The 23,405-nt window shown below is 46.7% G+C and overlaps 2 protein-coding genes and 1 pseudogene across 3 annotated transcripts in view; 2 read left to right on the top strand and 1 right to left on the bottom strand.

Annotated features, from left to right (window-relative positions):
• LOC310780698 (ras GTPase-activating-like protein IQGAP3) overlaps positions 1 to 18,352 on the top strand; it is a 35,987-nt gene extending 17,635 nt beyond the window's left edge. Inside the window, exons 19-39 of the mRNA XM_083641209.1 lie at positions 405 to 473; positions 1,312 to 1,395; positions 2,141 to 2,212; positions 3,190 to 3,259; positions 3,887 to 4,095; positions 4,195 to 4,347; positions 5,402 to 5,565; positions 6,533 to 6,593; positions 6,782 to 6,945; positions 7,352 to 7,492; positions 8,122 to 8,206; positions 9,068 to 9,300; positions 10,234 to 10,366; positions 11,390 to 11,492; positions 11,838 to 11,958; positions 12,456 to 12,543; positions 12,861 to 13,073; positions 15,048 to 15,211; positions 15,640 to 15,765; positions 17,132 to 17,240; positions 17,743 to 18,352. Of these exons, the coding sequence (XP_083497335.1) occupies positions 405 to 473; positions 1,312 to 1,395; positions 2,141 to 2,212; positions 3,190 to 3,259; positions 3,887 to 4,095; positions 4,195 to 4,347; positions 5,402 to 5,565; positions 6,533 to 6,593; positions 6,782 to 6,945; positions 7,352 to 7,492; positions 8,122 to 8,206; positions 9,068 to 9,300; positions 10,234 to 10,366; positions 11,390 to 11,492; positions 11,838 to 11,958; positions 12,456 to 12,543; positions 12,861 to 13,073; positions 15,048 to 15,211; positions 15,640 to 15,765; positions 17,132 to 17,240; positions 17,743 to 17,856 (2,676 nt within the window). The 3' untranslated portion in view covers positions 17,857 to 18,352. The remainder of the gene's footprint in view (positions 1 to 404; positions 474 to 1,311; positions 1,396 to 2,140; positions 2,213 to 3,189; positions 3,260 to 3,886; positions 4,096 to 4,194; positions 4,348 to 5,401; positions 5,566 to 6,532; positions 6,594 to 6,781; positions 6,946 to 7,351; positions 7,493 to 8,121; positions 8,207 to 9,067; positions 9,301 to 10,233; positions 10,367 to 11,389; positions 11,493 to 11,837; positions 11,959 to 12,455; positions 12,544 to 12,860; positions 13,074 to 15,047; positions 15,212 to 15,639; positions 15,766 to 17,131; positions 17,241 to 17,742) is intronic.
• An 801-nt stretch (positions 18,353 to 19,153) lies between these two features.
• LOC310781836 (vacuolar protein sorting-associated protein VTA1 homolog pseudogene) lies at positions 19,154 to 20,095 on the top strand (annotated as a pseudogene). Its single transcript has one exon. The product of its transcript is annotated as a vacuolar protein sorting-associated protein VTA1 homolog pseudogene (transcript).
• A 1,519-nt stretch (positions 20,096 to 21,614) lies between these two features.
• Positions 21,615 to 23,405, bottom strand: part of vwa1 (von Willebrand factor A domain containing 1) — a 15,497-nt gene continuing 13,706 nt past the window's right edge. Inside the window, exon 6 of the mRNA XM_083641774.1 lies at positions 21,615 to 22,621. The gene's annotated coding sequence lies outside the window, so the exon portion shown is untranslated. The remainder of the gene's footprint in view (positions 22,622 to 23,405) is intronic.

Here is a 23,405-nt window from a genome sequence, read left to right as displayed (position 1 = left end):
ACATTATTATGCCTCCTCTTATCATAATGGCTCACTGGCAGCTGGAGACATAAACAATGCTTTTCAATAATGGACATATTCACTGGGCAAAATAAGTATGGCAAAATTTAGTCAAGATTTTAAAATGTAGGGCAAAATTTGGTCAAGCACTGAGCATTTGACCATAATTTAAGTGTCATTTTATCAGCATGTCATATCAGCAGAACAGTTCATTTGGTGCCGATACTATTTCATTTTTAAAGCCTTTATCGGCCCGATATTGATGACGTGCCGATATCATTCCAAACTGGTTCCACTGGTCCTTCTGAGGTCCAGCTCAGGTGGTCGGTAGTAGTGATGTCATGTGGCTCCTCCCACAGGGCGTGGTCATTAGTAGTGATGTCATCATGTGGCTTCTCCCACAGGGCGTGGTCAGCAGTGTGTCTCGACGCCACTTCCTCCAGACCCAGACGCCAGCCGCCATCACCATCCAGGTCTGAGTCAGGTCACATGTTACCTAACCAATCACATCCAGGTCTGAGACCGATCACATGTGTTACCTAACCTAACCAATCACCATCCAGGTCTGAGACAGGTCACATGTTACATAACCTAACCAATCACCATCCAGGTCTGAGACAGATCACATGTGTTACCTAACCTAACCAATCACCATCCAGGTCTGAGACAGGTCACATGTTACATAACCTAACCAATCACCATCCAGGTCTGAGACAGAGCACATGTTACATAACCTAACCAATCACATCCAGGTCTGAGACCGATCACATGTGTTACCTAACCTAACCAATCACCATCCAGGTCTGAGACAGGTCACATGTTACATAACCTAACCAATCACCATCCAGGTCTGAGACATGTCACATGCTAGTGCTACCTAACCTAACCAATCACCATCCAGGTCTGAGACAGGTCACATGTTACATGTCTGGTACAAAACAGTTTTCCTTGGCCCGTCCAAATGTCTGGACTTCACTGCCTTTCAGACTCCGGACGTCTGCGAGTGGTGAGGCTCCAAATCCACAATTCAATCCGCAATTTACAAATACTGGACACCTTCCAGTTGAGTTGACTGTAATATCTAGTTTATATCCAGTAATATCCAGGTTGCTGCTTGTTAGGTTGAAGCCTGAACACTTAAACCGGGTCCAGTCCCGGGGCTCTAATCAATGTCTTGCTTGCACCTGCTTTACTTCCTGCCTTTTAGACACAAAATGGCTGATTTGGTCGTATAGAGGTGTGGAACCTGAACCTGCTCCAGTCACACTGACCTGTCTCTCTGACTGAGGTGTTGACTGTGTTTTGTTGCAGTCCCACTGGAGGAGGTTTGTCCAGCAGAGGGCGTACAGACGCAGACTGCAGTTCCTCTACCACAACTGGAGAGCTGTGGTCAAGGTAGGAAGGAACACACTCTCTCTCTCTCACTCACACACACACACACACTCAGACTGTCTACACTAGACCGTTTTGCAAGGATTTGCACTTATTTTCCACACTCCTCCTCCGGTTTTGACCCCCAAAAGACGGAAGCTTCTGACTCTGTCTGCCTACCCCGTCTTCTAAATCTTCTAAATCCATGGTTGCGTGGAAGTGTGGACAGGTGGTAGGCAGAGATCGTGAAAGCGATGCAAAGAACCTACTTGCAGTAGGTGGCGGTATGCACCTTGAAATTGTTTGCGATCCGCCAATAAACTGAGAGAAGAAGAAGAATTAGGTGGCAAACACTTTGTTGTTGGCAATCCTCCAGTAAGTCCAGCTGAACCTCTTCCTCGGTACACGAAAAAAAATCTCCATTTGCCATAATGCTATCTCTTCAACGCAGTTCAGCTCTGGCTTTCTCTTTTTTGAGAAGGCGCTTAAACCCATGTGGACAGAGAACGTTTATTCTGCTCCGTTCATGCAAACGCCTTAGTGAGGATGTAGCCTCACACAAGTCTTGAACGACGTTCAGTATAGACGGTTTTAACTTGACAACATAAACACTCTAAATTGCCCCTAGATTACTTCCTGTTGCAGTGTTTGCTAATGCGATAGCGCACAGGAAATAAGCTAGGTTTCAAATTAAGCAATAAGCCCCAAGAGGCTGTGGTTGACAGTGATTTGACAAAGGCTAAGAGGTGCTGTGGTGTGTCTGTTTCAGATCCAGTCTGTCGTGAGGATGTGGCTGGTGAGGAGGAGGCACCGAGCTCGACTCGACTTCTTCAGACGCAACGTGAGTCTGCCTGTTCCCTGTCTGCCTGCCTGACCGTCTGTCTGTCTGCCTGTTCCCTGTCTGCCTGCCTGCCTGACCGTCTGTCTGCCTGACCGTCTATCTGTCTGCCTGCCTGACCGTCTGTCTGCCTGACCGTCTGTCTGTCTGTCTGTCTGTCTGCCTGACCGTCTGTCTGTCTGTCTGCCTGCCTGACCGTCTGTCTGTCTGTCTGTCTGCCTGCCTGACCGTCTATCTGTCTGCCTGCCTGACCGTCTGTCTGTCTGTCTGTCTGCCTGACCGTCTGTCTGTCTGTCTGCCTGACTGTCTGTCTGCCTGCCTGACCGTCTGTCTGTCTGTCTGCCTGCCTGACCGTCTGTCTGAATGTCTGTCTGATCGTCTGTCTCTCAACATAAGTTTTCTGTTCCCTGTCTGTCTCACCGTCTGTCTGCCTGTCATACCTGCCAACATTAGGCTGTGAAAAAGAGGGCGATTTTCTGGGGTACGCCTATTTGCAAATACACCTGCTCATCATATAAACCATTTTCATTCAGATATCTTGAGGTGAAGCGACCCTTTGAAAATCAGTTTTTCCCTCACCAAGATTTTGCCTGACTTGGGAGCATTATTGAGCCCCCTTGCAAACAAGCTAGCATGGCATGGTTGGTACCAATGGATGCCTTAGGTCGTCTAGTTTCATAGGATATCAGAGACGTCACTCTGGCATTAAAACTCACCCTGCTACTGTACATTACAGCAATTTGATTTGTATCACTATGAAATCAGGAGATTAACAGCAGAAATAGCCAATTGGGAGCACAGCGGGAGATAGGGTTAAAAATAGGGAAACTCCCATGAAAAATCGGGAGTGTTGGCAGGTACGGCATGTCTGTCAATAATTCTATTTTCATTTAAGTATAGTGTCATCCACCACCATGTTAGAGTTAAGCCCTTCAGACAGGTGTGTTCAGGTCCTGGTGTGTTCCTCTGTCTGACCACAGGTGGGCGCTGTGATTAGGATCCAGGCATTCTTCAGAGCCAATCGGGCACGAGAGGAGTACAGAATGCTCGGTAAGAGCCTAAAGGCCTAAACATGGTCGTCCGTCAGAGCCTCGCCCCGCCCTCCCCGTGTGACGGCGGGTGGAGCGCCGTCCTACGGGGAGGGGCCGCCGTCGGCTGACGGGGGCTGCTCCAAAATGTGACTTCACGGCGACGATACGTGCGTGACGACAGCTGCAGGAGAGTTGTGATTGGCCGTTGCCCTGGCTCTTCGTCGTAAAGTCGCCTTTCAAAGCATGATGTTAGATTATAACAACTAGTTGTGTGGCTTAGCCTTCCCAAATGTTGAGGGTCGTTTTTTAGAATTTAATACATAGAATTGGGAACGTTACATTCAATTTCATTCAGACTGCCTGGCACACAATCTCCGCCATTTTCACACGGAGCTTCCGCGGGGGGGGGGGGGGGGGGGGGCGTAGTGGCGTCCGAGCATGTGGGGCTCGCTGGCGCCGCCAGACGGAGAGACGGCTCCAATTCGAGGCGGACGGACGACCATGTTTAGGCCTTAACTCTTCTCCTCTGCTTGAATTTATTTATATTTTCATCATTAGTCTTATTTTTGCATCACCGTGTAAATAAAGTTGTGTGTGAACGATGCCCATTACGTCTGACGATAAGCCCCTCCCCTTCCTGTGTCAGTGCACTCGGCCATGCCCCCACTGTCCGTGGTAAGGAAGTTTGTCCACCTGCTGGACCTGGGTGACGGGGACATCCGTCAGGAGGCGGAGCTTCTGCGCGTGAGGGAGGAGGTGGTACGCTCCATCCGCTCCAACCGTCAGCTGGAGAGCGACCTGGAGACCATGGACCTGAAGATCGGCCTGCTGGTCCGCAACCGAGCCACACTGCAGGTTAGGGATAGGCCGATTATCAAGGCCGATACATTTTTACCATTATCTGCATTTTTGGGGGCAATTGCCTCGTTGGCACTAACAAGCGTGTCTCTGCAGGAGGTGGTGTCGCACTGTAAGAAGCTGACGAAGAAGAACGCGCAGCAGCTGGACGGACTGATGGAGCTGCAGAAGAAGAAGGGACTGAAGGTTCTTAGCAAAGAGAGGAGAGAACGACTGGAGGCCTACCAACACCTGTTCTACCTGCTCCAGGTACACACGCACACAGACACACGCACACACACACACACACACACACACACACACAGGAGAGACCGACTGGAGGCCTACCAACACCTGTTCTACCTGCTCCAGGTACACACGCACACACATACACACACACAGACAGGAGAGAATGACTGGAGGCCTACCAACACCTGTTCTACCTGCTCCAGGTACACACACACACACACACACACACAGAGGAGAGAATGACTGGAGGCCTACCAACACCTGTTCTACCTGCTCCAGGTACACACGCACACACACACACACACACACACACACACACAGACAGGAGAGAATGACTGGAGGCCTACCAACACCTGTTCTACCTGCTCCAGGTACACACACACACACACACACACACAGAGGAGAGAATGACTGGAGGCCTATCAACACCTATTCTACCTGCTCCAGGTTAGGGCTGTTTGATTTTGCCTAAAAAGAAATAAACAAAAAAAACTCAAAATTTGATTTTTGATTTTGATTTGATTTTTTATACTATTACACTTCTCTAACCATTTGTTGCCCTGCACAGCTCAAAATGTAGCTCACTCAAGCACAGCCCTAGTAGTACTGTATATCATGTTTGTTCTGCTCTCTCTTCTCCCCCGCCCCCATTCTCCCCTCCTCACTCTGTCTCTCTCTAATATAAGATTGTTCAATCATGTTAGTATTATTGTTATTGTTGTGCTCAGATAGATTTAGCTACAGTAGACATATTCTGTGTAAAGCCCTCTGAGACATGCTTGTGAATTACGGCTATACAAATAAACTTGACTTGGCCTGCTGCTCTTTGACAGTCATACATACTTGTGTGTGTGTCAAGTTTATTTGTATAGCCCTAATTCACAAGCATGTCTCAGAGGGCTTCACAGAAAATATGTCTAGCTAAATCTAGCTGACACAACAGTAGCAATTACAGTAGTAATAATAACAAATTGAACAATCATATGATAGAGAAATATAGAATAGAATGGGTGCCATGCTTTAGGGTAGAATGGGTGCCATGCTTTAGAATAGTGGTGTGTGTGTATGTTTTCAGACCCAGCCACTGTACCTTGCCCAGCTGGTGTTCCTGATGCCTGTGAGCCGCTCCACCAGCTTCATGGAGATGCTTCTGTTCAGCGTCTTCAGCTACGGCTCTAACTGCAGAGAAGCCTATCTGCTGCTGCAGCTGTTCACTGCAGCACTGCAGCTGGAGATCAGGTGACCACACACATTACACTGCAGAGAGGCATATCTGCTGCTGCAGCTGGAGATCAGGGGCCAGTTGCACCAACAGGGCTTAAGACTGGGTATAAGCTAAGTCGGTCTCATAACTTTACGACCTAACAGCTACGCCGGTTGCACCAAGAGGGCTTAAGCCTTCTTTTCACTAAGCCCAGGCGTAACTCTTACGCCTGGTCAGGAGGAGGCGTAAAGTGCCTGTGCCTGTAACAGAGATCTCCGTGGTAGTCTATCAGCGGAGACCTGCTGTGATTGAGTCCTCACGGTCCTCATCGTCGTCAAGTCGCCCTCGAAGCATGACGTGCGATTATAACAAACTAGTTGTGTGGCTTAGCCTTCCCAAATGTTGAGGGTCGTTTTTTAGAATTTAATACATAGAATTGGGAACGTTACATTCAATTTCATTCAGACTGCCTGGCACTCAATCGCCGCCATTTTCCCCCGGAGCTTCCACAGGAGGAGGGAGGGTGGGACGAGGGAGGGTGTAGTGACGCACATACAGTAGTGGCCATATGGCACAGTGACGCTCCAAGCAGGTCGCGAGGCACATTTTTGGGCCAATCGGGGCATTCCCCGGCAATTCACATGGACGCGCTTTGCTATGCCCGACATAGTTACGACCAGGCATAAACCGCGTTTGTGCAACCGGCATGAATCCACTCTTAAGACTGGTCTTAACAACGACTGGCATAGGAGTTATGACCAGGCATAACTAAGCCCTGTTGGTGCAACTGGCCCCTGGTGACACACCTTCAGCCCGGCCGCACCAAGCCGTGCGAGGCCAGAGGCCATTCGTCTGTAAGACTGACACCAGTTATGATGTCACCACTCTGTCACAGTGACATCACCTGATACCAGAGATACGTCAATAGCAGATGGCCCTTTCTTTTCCTTTTTTTGACTGAATCGTCTGTCTGTTTTTGTTAATAAAGTTTTCTCCCAACAGACTGAAGGTGGAGCAGCCGCAGGACGTCGTCACAGGAAACCCCACGGTCATCAAGCTGCTGGTGAGCTTCTACCGGAAGGGGGCTTGGAGACACACACACACAGAACACACACACAGAACATACACACACACACAGAACACACCCACACCCCAACACCTGCCGCAGGTGAGTTTCTACCGGCAGAGGTGTGGCCTGGAAGCACACACACACACACACACACCCCCCAACACCTGTTGTATCTCCCACAGGTGAGTTTCTACCGGCAAGGGCGTGGCCTGGAGGCCCTGCGGGAGGCGCTGTCCCCGGCGCTGCGGGACGTCCTGCAGGAGCGAGACATCAGCATCAGGACTGACCCACTCGATGTCTACAAGACCTGGATCAACCAGACTGAGAGCCAAACCGGGACCAAGAGGTACACACACATGCATGCCAGCACACACACACACACACACACACACACACACACACACACATTCTTACATATTTATTTAATATCTTACTTTTAAATGTTTTTAATGCCCTTGTCATTTTTATAATCCTCTTTGTATCTCAATTAGATGTACGGTATTTGTATTGTTTGATTTCTCTAAAGCACTTTGCATGATGTGGAGGCTACAGAGTAGCTAGATGATATTTGTTCTCTTATCTTTCTATTTAACTTTGAACTTTGAAGTTCACCTCTTCAGTCTTCTATCTTGTGTCTTGTCTGTAATTTTGCACTTTTTAATAGTAATTCTGTGACTGTATTTCTCTGACACTGTAAAGCACTTTGAGTTGCCTCAGTGTATGAAACGTGCTGTGTTGCGTTGCGTCCTCAGCTGTCTACCGTATGACGTCAGCCCTGCCGAGGCTCTGGCTCAGCCGGAGGTGCAGCGCCGCCTCGACGTTTCCATCATCAACCTGAAGAACCTGACGGACCGCGTCTTCAACGCCATGGCCTCCAACCTGCACCTGCTCCCGTACGCCACACACACTCTCTCTCTCTCTCACACACACACACACACACACACACACACACACACACACACAGACCACGTCTTCAACGCCATGGCCTCCAACCTGCACCTGCTCCCGTACGCCACACACACTCTCTCACACACACACACACGGACCGCGTCTTCAACGCCATGGCCTCCAACCTGCACCTGCTCCCGTACGCCACACACACTCTCTCTCACACACACACACACACGGACCGCGTCTTCAACGCCATGGCCTCCAACCTGCACCTGCTCCCATACGCCACACACACTCTCTCTCTCACACACACACACACACACACACACACACACGGACCGTGTCTTCAACGCCATGGCCTCCAACCTGCACCTGCTCCCGTACGCCACACACACTCTCTCTCTCTCACACACACACACACACACACACACACACACACACTGCTGGGGGACCCCTGACGTTCCCTGGACCCCACTTTGAGAACCACTGCCTTACACAGTGAAGAGAGTTGACCTCACTGCATGGTCCAATACAGTAAATATACAAAGGAGGAAAACACTGCTTAGAAATTTGGAAATTAATTGTATGTGTGTGTGTGTGTGTGTGTGTGTGTGTGTGTGTGTGTGTGTAGATATGGTTTGCGCTACACAGCCAAGGTGCTGAGAGATGCGCTGAGGGCCAAGTTTCCTGGAGCCAGTGAAGACGAGCTGTACAAGGTAGAGACTGTGTTGAACGGGTTAGCTGCAGTAGAAGTTGCAGTGTTGTACTGTCAGTAGAACCCAGTATGTTCTCTTTAGATCTTGGGGTACCTGGTGTATTATACAGGTCTGTGTTCTCTTTAGATCTTGGGGTACCTGATGTATTATACAGGTCTGTGTTCTCTTTAGATCTTGATGAACCTGGTGTATTATACAGGTCTGTGTTCTCTTTAGATCTTGATGAACCTGGTGTATTATACAGGTCTGTGTTCTCTTTAGATCTTGATGAACCTGGTGTATTATACAGGTCTGTGTTCTCTTTAGATCTTGATGAACCTGGTGTATTATACAGGGCTGTGTTCTCTTTAGATCTTGATGAACCTGGTGTATTATACAGGGCTGTGTTCTCTTTAGATCTTGATGAACCTGGTGTATTATACAGGGCTGTGTTCTCTTTAGATCTTGGGGTACCCTGATGTATTATACAGGTCTGTGTTCTCTTTAGATCTTGGGGTACCTGGTGTATTATACCAACCCGATCTCCAAAAAAATTGTAAAATAGCAACGTTTGTGGAGCAACGTTGCTATTTTACAATTTCGGCTCAGAAATTGTAAAATGGTAACGTATGTGTCTACAGCGGTGGGCATGGTTTACGGAGATTTTCTGTTTTTAACCCCTCCCCCCCACCCTAACCCTAAGCCTAAGATCTCAGAACGTTACCATTTTACAATTTTCGAGCCGAAATTGTAACATAGCAACGTTGCCCCAAAACGTTGCTATTATACAATTTTCTGTGAGACTGTGTTGATTATACAGGTCTGTGTTCTCTTTAGATCTTGGGGTACCTGATGTATTATACAGGGCTGTGTTCTGTGCAGATCGTGGGGAACCTGGTGTATTACCGCTACATGAACCCAGCCATCGTGGCTCCAGACGGTTTCGATGTGGTGGATTTCTCTGCCGGCTCCGCCTTGTTGCCGGAGCAACGGCGCCTCCTGGGCTCCATCGCCCGCATGCTGCAGCACGCCGCCGCCAACAAGCATTTCCCCGGCGACGGGCCGCACCTCCGCTCCCTCAACGACTACATCAGCCAAATGCACGCCAAGTTCAGGTCAGCTGCTGCTGCTCTGTGGTCTTAGGTTAGATGACAAACATGTCAAGTTCAGGTCAGCTGCTGCTCTGTGCTCTTAGGTTAGATGACAAACCTGTCAAGTTCAGGTCAGCTGCTGCTCTGTGCTCTTAGGTTAGATGACACACACATGTCAAGTTCAGGTCAGCTGCTGCTCTGTGCTCTTAGGTTAGATGACACACACATGTCAAGTTCAGGTCTAAATTTGGCGCTAAAGGTTTTAGTCTTCTCCATTCACATGCAGCATCAAAAGGTTAAAGGCCTGACATGGTTCCGCCGAGGGGTGCGCTGCAGCTGGCAGGTTCTTGGTAAACAACACGATTGCATGTAATGGACATGAGTGCACCACAAGCCACCTAGTGTTTTGGAGGTGTACAGCAGCCAATGTACTGAGTGACGTTCGAGTATGTACACATTGTACAGTATCGCTGTCGCCGCTAGTCAGCGGCAAGGCGCCAAGTCGAGGCTGCGCAGAACCCTGCAAAGGCCTTTAGCAGCTAACGTTACTGTGACAGACTAGCCAGGACGCTTTGTTGCATTGAGGTGAATAATAGAGATTTGGGGGATGGAGCCCAGCCTGCCAGTAGCTTAAAAACCCTGTCAGCCTCATTTTAATTCTCAATCTAGCTAAAAGCAAAGTGCAGTGCAGTGTTTTCACATGGAATATGTGGTGGGAGGAGGTGAAATACTTCCCCCTATTATCAGTAGGGAAACAAGGAAGTTGAAAGCTGATTGGCTGTTGACAGTGAAAGGTTCAGCTGACCGTTGTTCGTTCAGTTGGTTGGTTTCAATTCAAGTTTATTGTCATTAACAATATGCAAGAACATGATAACGAAAGGAGAGGGGAAAGGCCTGACGCTGACCTGGTTTTGTTTGTAATCCTGTCCTGCTTCCGGGTCTGGTCCCGGTCTTTAGACGATACCTGCGGGCGGTCTGCGATGTCCCTGAGCCTCAGGAGCGCTTCGACATGGACGAATACTCCGAGCTGATCATCGTCAACAAACCCGTCATCTACATCTCCGTCAGTGAGCTGCTCAACACGCACCAGGTCTGCACAACCCTTCTGTTCCCTATGGATCTACAGTCCAGGCATTTCAAGCAAAAGTACTATTCGATCTTCACTGGGAACTATTCGACCATTCTTCAAAGCATTCTTCGAACATCACTAAATAGCTATGGCTTTATTATCCCCGAAACGATCCAGTCCGGGGCTAACCAAGCCATAGCTATTTACTACGAGCAAGCTATGTAGGCGGACGTTAGCATAGAGCTAGCTAGCTAAGCCAACTACCTAGTCCGATTAGTCCAGATAGAGGCAAAAACAAGGGAAAAAATATACTTAAGACTCGCATAAACTATTAGATTTTTCATCACTATTAAAAAATTAGAGAATCATGACCCATTCCTACTACGGTTCAGCTTCACTACAGACTGACTGACAGACAGACAGACAGCTTCACTTCAGACTGACAACAATAATAATAATAATACATTTTATTTGGAGGCACCTTTCAAGACACCCATTGTCACCTTACAATGCATATAAAAACAGTTCTGCAAACTCCAGCATGGATAAAACATAGTAAGATGCTATGAGAGGGGGTCAGTGATTACAATGAGTAGGCCAGTTTGAACAGGTAGGGTTTGAGGTGGGATTTAAATGTGGTTACGGTGTCAGACTGTCTGAATGTGTGGGGGTAGGGACTGGAGTTCCAGAGCCTGGGAGCAGAGCAGCTGAAAGCCCTAGCACCCATGGTACTGAGGCACGAGGTGGGAATTGACAGGAGACCAGCAGAGGAGGAGCGGGGGGAGGGTGTACTCCTGCAGGAGGTCAGAAAGATAGGTAGGGGCTTGGTTGTGCAGGGCTTTGTAAAGTATTAAAAGTTGATCAAACGATTTTGGGAAAATGAAGGCCCTTAAAAAGTACTAGGCGTCTAACCCATCTACGCTCCACCACATGTCATGTTCATGGAGCTAAATATCATGACTTTATTCACAGAAGTTTGGATGGACAGATGTTTACTGTCGTAGGTGTTGTGGATGAGACGGTTGTTGTTTCTGTCTGTCTCAGCTGCTGTTGGAGCATCAGGAGGTGTTGTGTCCCGATCCGTCCGACCTGCTGAGAGTCCTGCTGCACGAACTGGGCCCGGTCCAGAGTCTGCACGACCTAACGGGTACGTACTGGGACTGCGGCTGGATTCAAATAGGCAAGAAAATATGTCCGAACTGCTTTTCCTTGACCGTGCTGGAAAACGTCATGAGGTCAAGGAAAATGTAAAGGAGAATTCATAAGGACTTATGAAAAGACGTGCTAAGAGAATCTCACTGCACTTACACTAGGCTGGGCTACGTACGAATTCAAACAGCTCTTATCATGGCTTCCACTTAGGTACTTCCGGGTCATTTCACTCAGGAACCTTCCTAATTAGAAAAGAGAATTTGAACGCAGCTGCTTGGTACTGAGACTGCTGCTACATGACTCTCTGTGACGTGATGGTTCTCTGTGCTTTGTTCTTTAGGAGATTCAGCAGCAGATCCTGGATCAGACTGCAGTAAGACAGTAGTCTCGTTGACTCTCACCAGCAAGTTCGACATTTTCCAAGACTCTGACGAGCCGGATGCCAGAGGGCTGCTCCTCAGGTAGCTGCCTCACCTGTTAGCTTCACCTGTTAGCTTTACCTGCTAGCTTGTTAGCTTCACATGCTAGCCTGTTAGCATCACCTGCTAGTTTGTTAGTTTCACCTGTTAGCTTCGCATTTTATCTTCACCAGTTAGCTTCGCCTGATAGCTTGTTAGCCTCACCTGTTAAGCTTTACTTATTAGCCTCATTCCACATATTGTTATAATCAGGGTGAAATATAAACAATACAAACACATATTGCATATTATTTACACATCAACTTGTGTGTTAAAATTTCAACAAACACTTTTATAATAATGTCTAGTCTCGGCTCCCAGACATTTGGTGAGTGGGGCCAACAGTGCCACCTACTGTACATTCCCGCAGGGTTTGATGTTTTTACTGAGTGGAACAAAGTGCACCATTAGGTGGCAGGCTTCACCACAAATTGAGGTGGGGTTTAGTTGCTCTTTAAATAGAATACAATGTTGTGTGTGTGTGTGTGTGTGTTTTGCAGCACCAAACAGCTGATCATTGATGTGATCCGGACTCAGCCAGGTGACACTCTGAGTGAAGTGCTGAGCGAGTCTGCCTCGCACACCCAGGTACACACACACACACACACACACACACACACACACACACACACACACTCACTCACTCACTCACTCATATCTGTTCAGACTGAGGTCCAAGGGTTATACCCGGGCTACTTTTGTGTTTGCTCGACTCGGGGGTTGATGTCAGTGTGAATGGCAGCACTTGGGTTGCTAACAACCGGGACGGGCCCAAACAAATCTCTCTGGTTAGGAATGGGGGCACGAGCAGCCAATGTAAATGTAAATGATAAGCTGCCGGTCTAAAAGTGGTATCACATACAAACACAGATACTCAGCTGTTCCACACTGTCCTGTTGAAACAGGAAGTGCAGCATGATTGGCTGATGCAGCGGCGCGCGCGGCAGGACGCTCGCACGCCCGACAAGATGAGGAGGAACGAGTCGCTGGTCGCCGACGGCAACCTGAGCCTGCAGGAGAAGAAGAGGAAGATCGTGAGGAGTCTTCGTCGTCTGGAGGGCCTGAAGGTCCTCACCGCCCCACACACACACGACCAGATCCTGCAGATGATCGCCAAGGTACACACACACACACACACATGCAGATCCTGCAGATGATCCTGTTTATAACTTCAATCAACTTGATTGAACCCAAACAGGGTTTTCCATAAGCTGCCGGCTGCCGGCTAATTAGCCATTTATTCAAACATTTCCAGCCGACTACTTTTTGTTTCAATTAAAGTCACCGTCACTTTCAAATCTCTGGAAACAAGCAGCTGCGAACAGCAGAGTTCAGCTCAGCTGAGCTCGCAGCCCCCTCCTTTCTGTGTGAACTCTCCAGGTGACCTCACAGATCACACTCACACACATGTGCCCAATGTTTTGATCGAGCCATCCGTCACCCCTAACCTCAGTCACCTGTCATTCTTAACCTCGTCAAAGTAGGCCAAAAACGGGTCCCAGATATTTGAGAACCTTCCAAGCGAGTTGGTTCCCAGGGACCTGAGTCTCTCCATCTGTATATAACAGAAATCATGTCCATCAGCCACACCTGAAAAGAAGGTGAAGAGGAGGACTTCCATTCCTTCAGAATGAGTCTTTTGGCGACAGTAGTACCCAGTGTCAGAGAATGTTGCACAGCTGTAGGGAAGTTCAGAGAGGACTCTGAGCAGCCGAAGACGGCGAGTTCTCCCTCCGGCTGTAGGGTTATTTTGTAGGCCTTAGAGTGCCAAGAGTCAAATATTTCGGCCCAGAATCCCGTTAATGAAGAGCAGACAGGCAGGCTAGGCACGGTGGCGTAGTGGTAGCGCTGTAGCCTCACGGCAAGAAGGTCCTGGGTTCGATTCCTGCCTGGGCGCTGAGGGTGTGTCCCCATCCCCATGTCCTCAGTGCCTACTGCCCAGGTGGGCTCGTCAAATTGCCTTTCTGTGTGCAGTTTGCATGTTCTGCCCGTGCTCCCCTGGGGTTTCCTCCAGATAGCTACCCCCCACTAAAAAAAAAAGAGCGCATTTCCTGAACACGAGGCTCCTCCCACTGTCTCCACGGGCTGTCTGAGCTGTGGCAGGCTATGCAGGGATTCCCCCCCCCCGCTGTTTTATTTACTGCATAAGGTGAATGTTATTGGTTTATTCGCCTGCCGGGACAAAAATTCCAACCCGTTTCACTCGGACGTTACACAGGACAGACGTGCGCCCCACCAGCACACAGGCATTTAGAGAGAACAAAATATCAAAACCGCCGATCTCCTCGCTGATGGTCTCATTTTCTGATGTAGGTAAGATGTGAGGAGTCAATATTACATTTAGTCTGTTTCATAACCAGTTAAAAGTTCCTCGTAGCTGCTTTAAGAATTACAACACATTAACAATTCATTACGTGTCCGTAAAAATACTCTAGAAACCTCCGTAAAGATAAACGAGAACAAGACCCAACATGAGACAGTCTGCTTCCTGTTCACACTGACACGAGCATGCCCAGTGTATGGTCATGTGATCTGTGTTTTCAGGCGTGTTCGTATGGACCGCGGTTATTTCTGGACCGCAGCTGAAACACGTGTGTGGACAGACATAATTGTCCTGGGGCGGCTGTGGCTCAGGAGGTAGAGCAGGTCGTCCACTAATCGGAAGGTTGGTGGTTCGATCCCCGGCCTCGAGTCCGCATGTCGACGTGTCCTTGGGCAAGACACTGAACCCCAAATTGCTCCCGATGGCTGTGCCAGCACCCTGCGTGGCACCTGGCCGCCCTCGGTGTGTGAATGGGTGAATGTAGGCACATTGTAAAGCGCTTTGGATAGAAGCGCTATATAAATGCAGTCCATTTACCATTTACCATTTGTCCTGTTTAGAATGAAAACATGTTAATCCCCTCCCCTCCATGCTGTGTGATTCTAGGCTGTCTCGGAAGAAAGATGACCAACGTGAAAGAAACGTGGTGATATCTTTGGTCGTGGCTACAGAAAGGCTTTTCCTTCGTAGTGACTGTGAGAGAGGTTTGTTAGATGCAGCCTGAGTTAACTGGTTCGGTGACCCCCCCCCCCCCCCCCCCCCCAACCAGGACATCCGTTACCAGCGTCTGCACCGTCAGCGGCGAGGGGCGGAGCTTGTGAAGCTGCGTCAGACACTCAACAGCCTCCACACCAAGAGCAGCTTCCACAGCCAGCAGATCGACTACTACAGACATTACATCACTTCCTGTCTGGATAACCTCACCGCTAACAGGTACACCACACACACACACACACACACACACACACACACACAGGGGTCCTGTGAGAACTACAACGATTAATCGATTAGTTGTCAACTATTTTGATAATAAATAAATTAAATATGCCCACACAGTCTGAGAGCAGAGCAGAACAGAGAATAGCTGCTTAGTTAGTTCTCAGTTCAATGATTTCCAAGCATCATTTTATATACTTGGTGACTTCAAATCTACTTAAAATTTGGCTTGGTGGTTAATAACACAGGGTTCTGTGGTGGGACAAACTCAAAACACACATTTATGCTTGGTTTCCTGGGACTTAGAAATAAAAATGTAATGAAACGTGTTTGAAGAGTTGTATGGCAATTCCTCTGTTATGCATCATGGCTTTTTGACAGAAAGCCTTCAAGGCTAACTTCTCCCATGTGCCCGTGTCCTACAGTAAGGTGACCAATAAGAAGACAGCAGAGAGCAGAGGGAAGAAGAAGCCGCCTACTCTGACCTACAGCGCCGCCCGGCTGCAGGAGAAGGGAGTGTTGCTGGAGATAGAAGACCTGCCCGTCACACAGTGAGCACACACACACATAGTGACAACAACACGCACACACCAGAGATGGGGACTTGGACTCGAGTCGCACTTAAGTCGCACACACAGTCACTTGAGACTTGACTTTAGACTGACATAACACTGCCATAAACATGACATGACACCTGTCATGACATGAACATCGAGGCTTTATGAATGTTTACGATGGTTGTCATTAAGTGTCATTCGGTAAATTATGCCATTGTTAATGCAAAGTTGACATTGTTTGAGATGGCTTCGTTATGACAACTTGACATTAACCAAGACAACATAACCGGTCAATGTCTTCGTTATGACATATGACGATTATTTGGAAGCATTTACTCTTTACTTTTTTATTTATGTATTTTATTATTGATATATGACGTTATCGTCATTCAGGGCCTGTGTCCACCTAGCGTCTTTTTCCGACGTTAAACGCTGGGAGTGCGCTGGGGAACACTGATCCCAGCGCACAATATACAAGGAAGCAGTCTGAAACTAACGTTAGTTCAGCTTGATAGCTGACAGCTAGCAAGCTAACAACACAGGTAGGCTACGCTATTAAAAGCAGTAAGCACAACACTCACCAGAAATATTAAGTGTCTAGCCGATCTGCTCCCACAATTGAGCCGTTCTGTCTCTGTTGCGATAGTTTTTCCATATGATTAGTTACCAGAAAAGGAGCAGCCGACACCAGCGTCTTTCTGAAAAGTTAAAATATTTTCAGCTGGAAGCGCTGGGAGCGCTGGGAGCCGGGCGCACAAAAACGCCAAATATATATACGCTGGGCGCTGCGCACTTTCTCTACACGTCCGTGTGCGCTCGCATACGCTCTCCCCCCATTGGAAACAACTGAAAAAAGACGCTAGGTGGACACAGGCCCTAAGATGTCATTAAGTGTAATTACTCTCAAATGAGTTTATAACAGCGTCATTTATTTTCTTTGACCTCAACTACAGGGGTACAATTTGAACTATTCATTAAGATGTCATGAAGTAATTACATTGTCAAATTAGTTTATAACTGTCATGAGTGTTTTCCTTGACCTACAGTGCTAATTTGATTCAATGTCAAGTTGTCATAACGAAGACATTGACAGGTTATGTTGTCTTGGTTAATGTCAAGTTGTCATAACAAAGACATCTCAAACAACTTTGCATTAACAATGACGTAATTTACAGAATGACACTTAATGACAACAGTCATAAACATTCATAAAGCCTCCTGGTTATGACCGTGTCATGTCAGTCTTATGCACACCCCTTCAAATAAAGTGTTACCAAAAGGTCTTATATTCTGACCAATACGGTAATAAAGAAATAAACAATAATATAATGCAATAGTGAACTGAGCTGAAATGTTGCAGGTTTAAGAACGTGGTGTTCGACATCGTTCCCGGAGTGGAGAGAGGAAGTTTCCAGGTGAAAACTCGCTTCCTGGGCGTCGACATGGAGGAGTTCCCCCTCAAATACCAGGTACAGTTATACAGGAGGAGGAGCCAGAATAACAGCTGAGCACCAAGTCATCCTGTCACTTTCTGTGTGAGTCACTTCATATGTAAATAAGGGTCAAAGGTCAGCACACCTGTATTGACCTGTGTGATGTGAGGCTCCATCTGGGCCCTTCTTGAACTAACTACTTTCTCTCAAAAAAAAGAAATCTAAACTAACCTAAACTAAACTTGTACCACTATTCCTTACAGAAGTTGTAGTTGTCATAGACTGTGTTGCATAGTTGATTGCTCTATTGCTGACAAAAATGTGTTATTGTAAGTCGCTTTGGATAAAAGCGTCTGCCAAATGACGTAATGTAATGTAATGTAATGATGTGAAAGTTTCATAGTACAATTATCTTGTGCAAAGAAAATAATTAGACAAACTTTAAAGATTGTAAGGAGAGTTGTAAACAACACATACAAATCCAAATAACAGTGTGTGTGCGCGCGCGTGCGTGTGTTTGTGTGTGTGTGTGTGTTAGGACCTGCTCCAGCTGCAGTATGAAGGTGTGGCCGTGATGAAGATGTTCGACAAAGCGAAGATCAACGTCAACCTGCTCATCTTCCTCCTCAACAAGAAGTTCTTCAAGAAGTGACCAGAGTGACACCTCTTCCCTCACTCCTATCTCTCTATCTCACTACATTATACAGAGTGAACCGTCTTCCCCACATTCCTGTCTCTGTTTATACTGTATCTCACTACATTATACAGAGTAAACCATCTTCCCTCTCCCCTATCTTTGTTTATATCTCACCACATTATAGAGTGAACCATCTTCTCACACTCCTATCTTTGTTTATATCACTACATTATACAGAGTAAATCATCTTCCCACTCCCCTATCTTTGTTTATACCTCACTACATTATAGAGAGTGAACCATCTTCTCACACTCCTATCTTTGTTCTTATCTCACTACATTATAGAGAGTGAGCCATCTTCTCACACTCTTATCTTTGTTGATATCTCACTACATTATACAGAGTGAACCATCTTCCCACACTTCTATCTTTGTTGATATCTCACTACATTATACAGAGTGAACCATCTTCCCACACTCCTATCTCTGCTTATATCTCACGATATTATTATACAGAGCAGTGGAAGCTCGTCCAGAGGCAGAGGAGGTTGCTCCTCTACTTTTGAGAAGCAAGAGGAAGATTTTTATATCTAATATATTTTTAATAAAATATAAATCAAAATGTTTTCTCTCTTCTTTGGAAAAAAGTCCTATATTATTGCCACTGCTGTCTTAAAGGAACACTCTGCCCATTTTCAACCAGCTTTGTATCATTAGAACATCAGTAGTATATCAGAAAACTGTAAACGGTTTTGAAGTCTCATTTAATTTGACAGTTATGGAGTGTTAAAGTGTGGACCCACACTAACTCAAATTAATAACTCATGAACTCAAATCAACTCTCAATAACTGTCAAACTAGATGAATGATGAATAGTTTGACAGTTATTGAGAGTTGATTTGAGTTAATGAGTTATTAATTTGAGTTAGTGTGGACCAGTGATGTCACTGGTCCACACTTTAACACTCAATAACTGTCAAATTAAATGACAGACTTCAAAATCGTTTAGAGTTTTCTGATATACTACTGATGTTCTAATGATACAAAGCTGGTTGAAAATGGGCGGAGTGTTCCTTTAAGCCTTGTAGGTCGATTTTTGCGCTCCATGGGCCAAATGCATAATGCTGTGTGTATATTTAGGTGTAGGAATCTGATGACATCACTGATGAGGTCATAAATCACCGATGGAGAGCTTGGGTAATGGCATTGTGACGTGATCACTGATGACATCACAATTGAGGTCATAGACATTGTGACATCACTGACATCTCACTTTTGAATTTGATTCGTGTTCTCAAGGCTTTTTGACGAACATGACCCTGCCGGCTCAGCTCAAATCCATCCAACAGCACCTGCGGACCGCACAGGAGCATGAGAAACAGCACCCTGTGGTGGCTTACTATTGTCGTTTGTACGCTATGCAGGCGGGCATGAAGTTGGACAGTAAAACACCCCAGTGCCGGAAGTTCCTGAACAAGCTCATGGAACACCTGGAGTCGATGAAGAAGGAGCTGAGTGACAACGAGTCGGTCAGTCAGGAGGTGGTTGGTAACGCCCACATGGAAAACTATGCCTTAAAGATCTTCCTCTACGCCGACAACGAGGACCGAGCGGGACGCTTCCACAAGAACATGATCAAGTCTTTCTACACTGCCAGTCTGCTGCTGGATGTCCTGTCTGTGTTCGGGGAGATGTCAGAGGAGAACATCCAACATAGGAAGTATGCCCGCTGGAAGGCCATCTACATCCACAACTGTCTGAAGAATGGGGAGACACCTCAGCCCGGGCCCATGGCCATGGAGGGGAGAGAAGTTGAGGATGAAGCTGAAGGTTTCTCGCTGATGGGTGCCAGTTCCTTTAGGGGCAGACCACCTCCCCAGTTCCCACAAAACCAGGGCCAGGACTTTGGTCCGGGTCCGGCCCTGGGAACCTGGGGGTTCCACCCCGTGGCAGGCTCGGCCCCCACCGTCAACTACAACAGCATCCACATCCCACCGGGGGCGCACACACCGGCCAACACTCCAGCCGAGCTGCCTCCGCCTGCAGGAGGAGCAGCTAAAGCAGCACCTACACCCAGATCACTGCCTACTGTCAACGCCAACCTGGAGGGCGACGCGCAGCTGACTCCGGAGGACTTCACGCGTGCTCAGAAGTACTGCAAGTACGCGGGCAGCGCCCTGCAGTACGAGGACGTCTCCACCGCCATCCAGAACCTCCAGAAAGCCCTGAAACTCCTCACCACCGGTAAAGAATGAAGCCTTTGTCCTCCTCCTCTATCCCTCCATCCCTGCTTCTTTCCATCCATTCGTTACACTTCTCGTTATACTACTTTCCTGTTACACCCCACTAAATTGGGGTGTATTAACAATTGTTAATCCTTTCTCATAAAAATTCAGACTTTGCAGGTGCGTACGTGTAAATATAGGCCTAATCACTTCGCCGGTAAGCGCAGCTAGCACTTCAAACTGGCACTTGTTTCTACAGCCTATGAATGAATCCATAAATTGATTCGGTTGGTTGATGAAGAGTACACCTGGCTCAAAGTGATGACGAGACGCAATCTTTTAAACAGCTTCTGTTTTCAATAACGCCGTTGTAAGTGCCAACGCATTCTCAATATGCAATATTCTTTAAATAACAAGTTTGTCTCACAAATAACATTAACGTTGGTGGTCCACGAGCTTCAGGCAGAGCAATCTAGTCAGAGTGATGCCAGCGGAGGTCCAAAATGCGTGACATGCCAGGCCTATTTGTAAAGTGTCTTTGAGCACGGTCAAAAGCAACAGTGAAACGGTGAACAGACAGTGAAGCACTATATAATATAAACTAGAAAAAAAGAAAAGGGACATATTATATTACAATGTGGTGCTACCAGCCGTGTGAGGTGCTTATGTGCTTCTAAGAGATGTGCATGGGATCCCATGCGAGGGGTCCATGAGAAATCAGCTGGGCGAGTCTAGTACTACTAATAAAGATGCTAATATCAATAATAAAATCAGTATTTTTGTTTTATCATTATTAGTATTATTAATCAGACTAATTATTGTTCAATAAGTATAAGAATGGAAATATTAGAATATGAGTAGAATAACAGAACATTATTACTCATTGTATGTTTAGTAATGTAATGATGTATTGTACACTACATTTATGTTAATGTAATGTACATTTTTATGTTCAAGTCGCAAGTCAAGTCGCTTGCGACCTTTGGTGATAGCCTGGGTAAACCCAGCCCCCACGTGACCTGCTCTCAGACCTCTGGTTCTCAGTCACTAGTGACCTAGTGACTGAGAGCAGGTCACGTGGGGGCTGGGTTTACCCAGGCTACTTTGGTGACTCCATAGATTCTGTACCACTCTCTACTCTCTGCCAATGTACATTTAGGCTATTATATAGCACTTCACTGTTTCACTCTTGCTGTTGACTGCTCAAAGACACTCTACAAACGGGACAAACAACTTTAATAATTAAGGAGAGAAAAATATTAAAATACATGAGAGAGAAAAAAGATTATAGGTCAAAAGCAACAGTGAAAAGGCAGCCCCCCAGCAGAATCCACCCATGGTGCGCCACTGCTCAATGCATATAGAGGAAACACTGCTATTGAACCCTGGGAACATTGATATGCTCCTGGCTGGATTGCAGCTTTAACTTGAATTTGTGTAACAAGATCGTGCATAAAATAGCAAAATGGAGCATAAGAGTCTGACTCAGTGATGTTAGGTCTTACTAATTAGGCAAACTGCAGTACAACCAATTTGTTATAATGGTCTTTATTGTAAATTCATGGTAAATTTCAATAGTGGTTTACAATCTTAAAATACATTTGCTCTGGGAGAATATCAACAGAGATCAGCTATGTGCTTGGGAGGACAGTTTCCACAGGGGGGCAGCAAAGACCTGTTTAAAAACAGACTCAGTGTTGTGATGAAAACAGCACGTCTGTAAAAAATGTAACATGTTAATCCTTTAACTTGTCCATTAATTAGTATATACAGTATGAATTATGGATCTATATCTAGAGAACATTGCAAGACAACTTCAGTTACAAACATCTGCATCAAATCGAACATCTCTCCTGTAGTTTGGAGGAGTGCGTTTGGTCTGTTTGTAATTTGTCAAAAGTTCAAAGCAATCCTGACTTGAAGAGCCTGTTATTAGGGTTTGTGTGTTCATTTGCCCCATTGTACAGTAAGTAGCACAGTAGCACGCCATCCTGCCTGCATACACAAGTATGGCACCAAGCATGTGTCACAAAAGAGAAGCCACAAGTATTCAAAGTTATATTGGTTATAAATGTAGATCAGATGTTTTTTTTTGCATGTTAGTGGGTTTGAAAACAAAATGCTGAATCAGGCATGAGAACCACATTGGTGCAAAGCAACATTCCCAGCATGCTCTACTTTGCTTCTGCAAAGCAGACCTAAGAACTCGCTTGCTTGATCTGAAGCCTGTTTCTTAAACAAACTAAAACATTGACAACTTGATTATGTGTCAAACATATGAGACAATGTCAATGGGAAAAGCTAATCGTCCTCTCAGTCTCCATGTTGCAGGTTGTAGTAGCAATCGGCATTTGGCCATTTTGTCCCAGACCACTCATAAGTGTCTATGGCTTCCACATGAGTGCTCCGTAAGCCAAAGCACACATCTCCTCTGGATGAGATCCATAGAGGGGAGCATGAAAAAGAATTATGGATGAACGTCTGCATTCTTCTCTTCTTCATCCCATGTTTGGTAAGGTGCACCTTCAGTTCAGTGGTGCTATGATACTAATGCATCTAGAGGACAGGGGGAGAAAACAGCTGTTGAGTAAATCACATTTATTACATGATGTCACATCAAAAGGCATGGCAAAAAAGTTTGGAAATGTGTGTGTTGGTTGATCTTATCTCTATCGTTGCTGTATCCACACCATTGTATCTTATCTCATTGGAAAGCCTGTTCATTTCTCTTTACAACGAGGCCCCATTTGTATGGATCGTGCGTTTGTGGGATGAGCAGCACAGCTGATTATGTGGGTCGGTCCCAAGTGAAATTTGCCATATTTCCCTGCCAATGTCAAACGGTGTATTCTCCTGTTGGTATTGACTCTATTGTTGCCCTGGTACCATCTCCAAACTCAAGGCCAACTTCCGTGAAACCGATGATGTCAAAGTGGGCGTCCCAAAAAGACAACACCCCATAAATAATAAAGATAAACCGTAGGCTGTCTGCCGGATCATCAGCCTTAGTGGCCGTTCACACCATGCGCCGAAGCAACGCTCAACCTACGCTGAACCCACAAGTTTCATTTAGGTGTCCTTGTTAACAGGCGAGGCCGTTCACACGACCCGACCCGCACATGTGTCACGCTGAAGCCACGCTCACACCTTGCTCAAAGCGATCATTCAGGATTCAGTCCTATTTTCCAAGCGTGACGCGTGAAGCTTGAAGCTGCCATGCATGAAGTGAATGGAGGGGGGAGGGGGCCGGTGGAGCGGCTCCGAGCCCGCCGCTGAGGAAAGGAGAGTGTCTGGTGTGAACGGTTGTGAGCGTGAGTCAAGCATCAGTTCTGCCTATGGT

Source organism: Poromitra crassiceps (assembly GCF_964638095.1).
Source record: "Poromitra crassiceps genome assembly, chromosome: 8".
In the NCBI taxonomy this organism is placed as follows: domain Eukaryota; kingdom Metazoa; phylum Chordata; class Actinopteri; order Beryciformes; family Melamphaidae; genus Poromitra; species Poromitra crassiceps.
The sequence above is the reverse complement of the archived record's forward strand: the minus strand, read 5'-3'. Positions and strand labels throughout refer to the sequence as shown.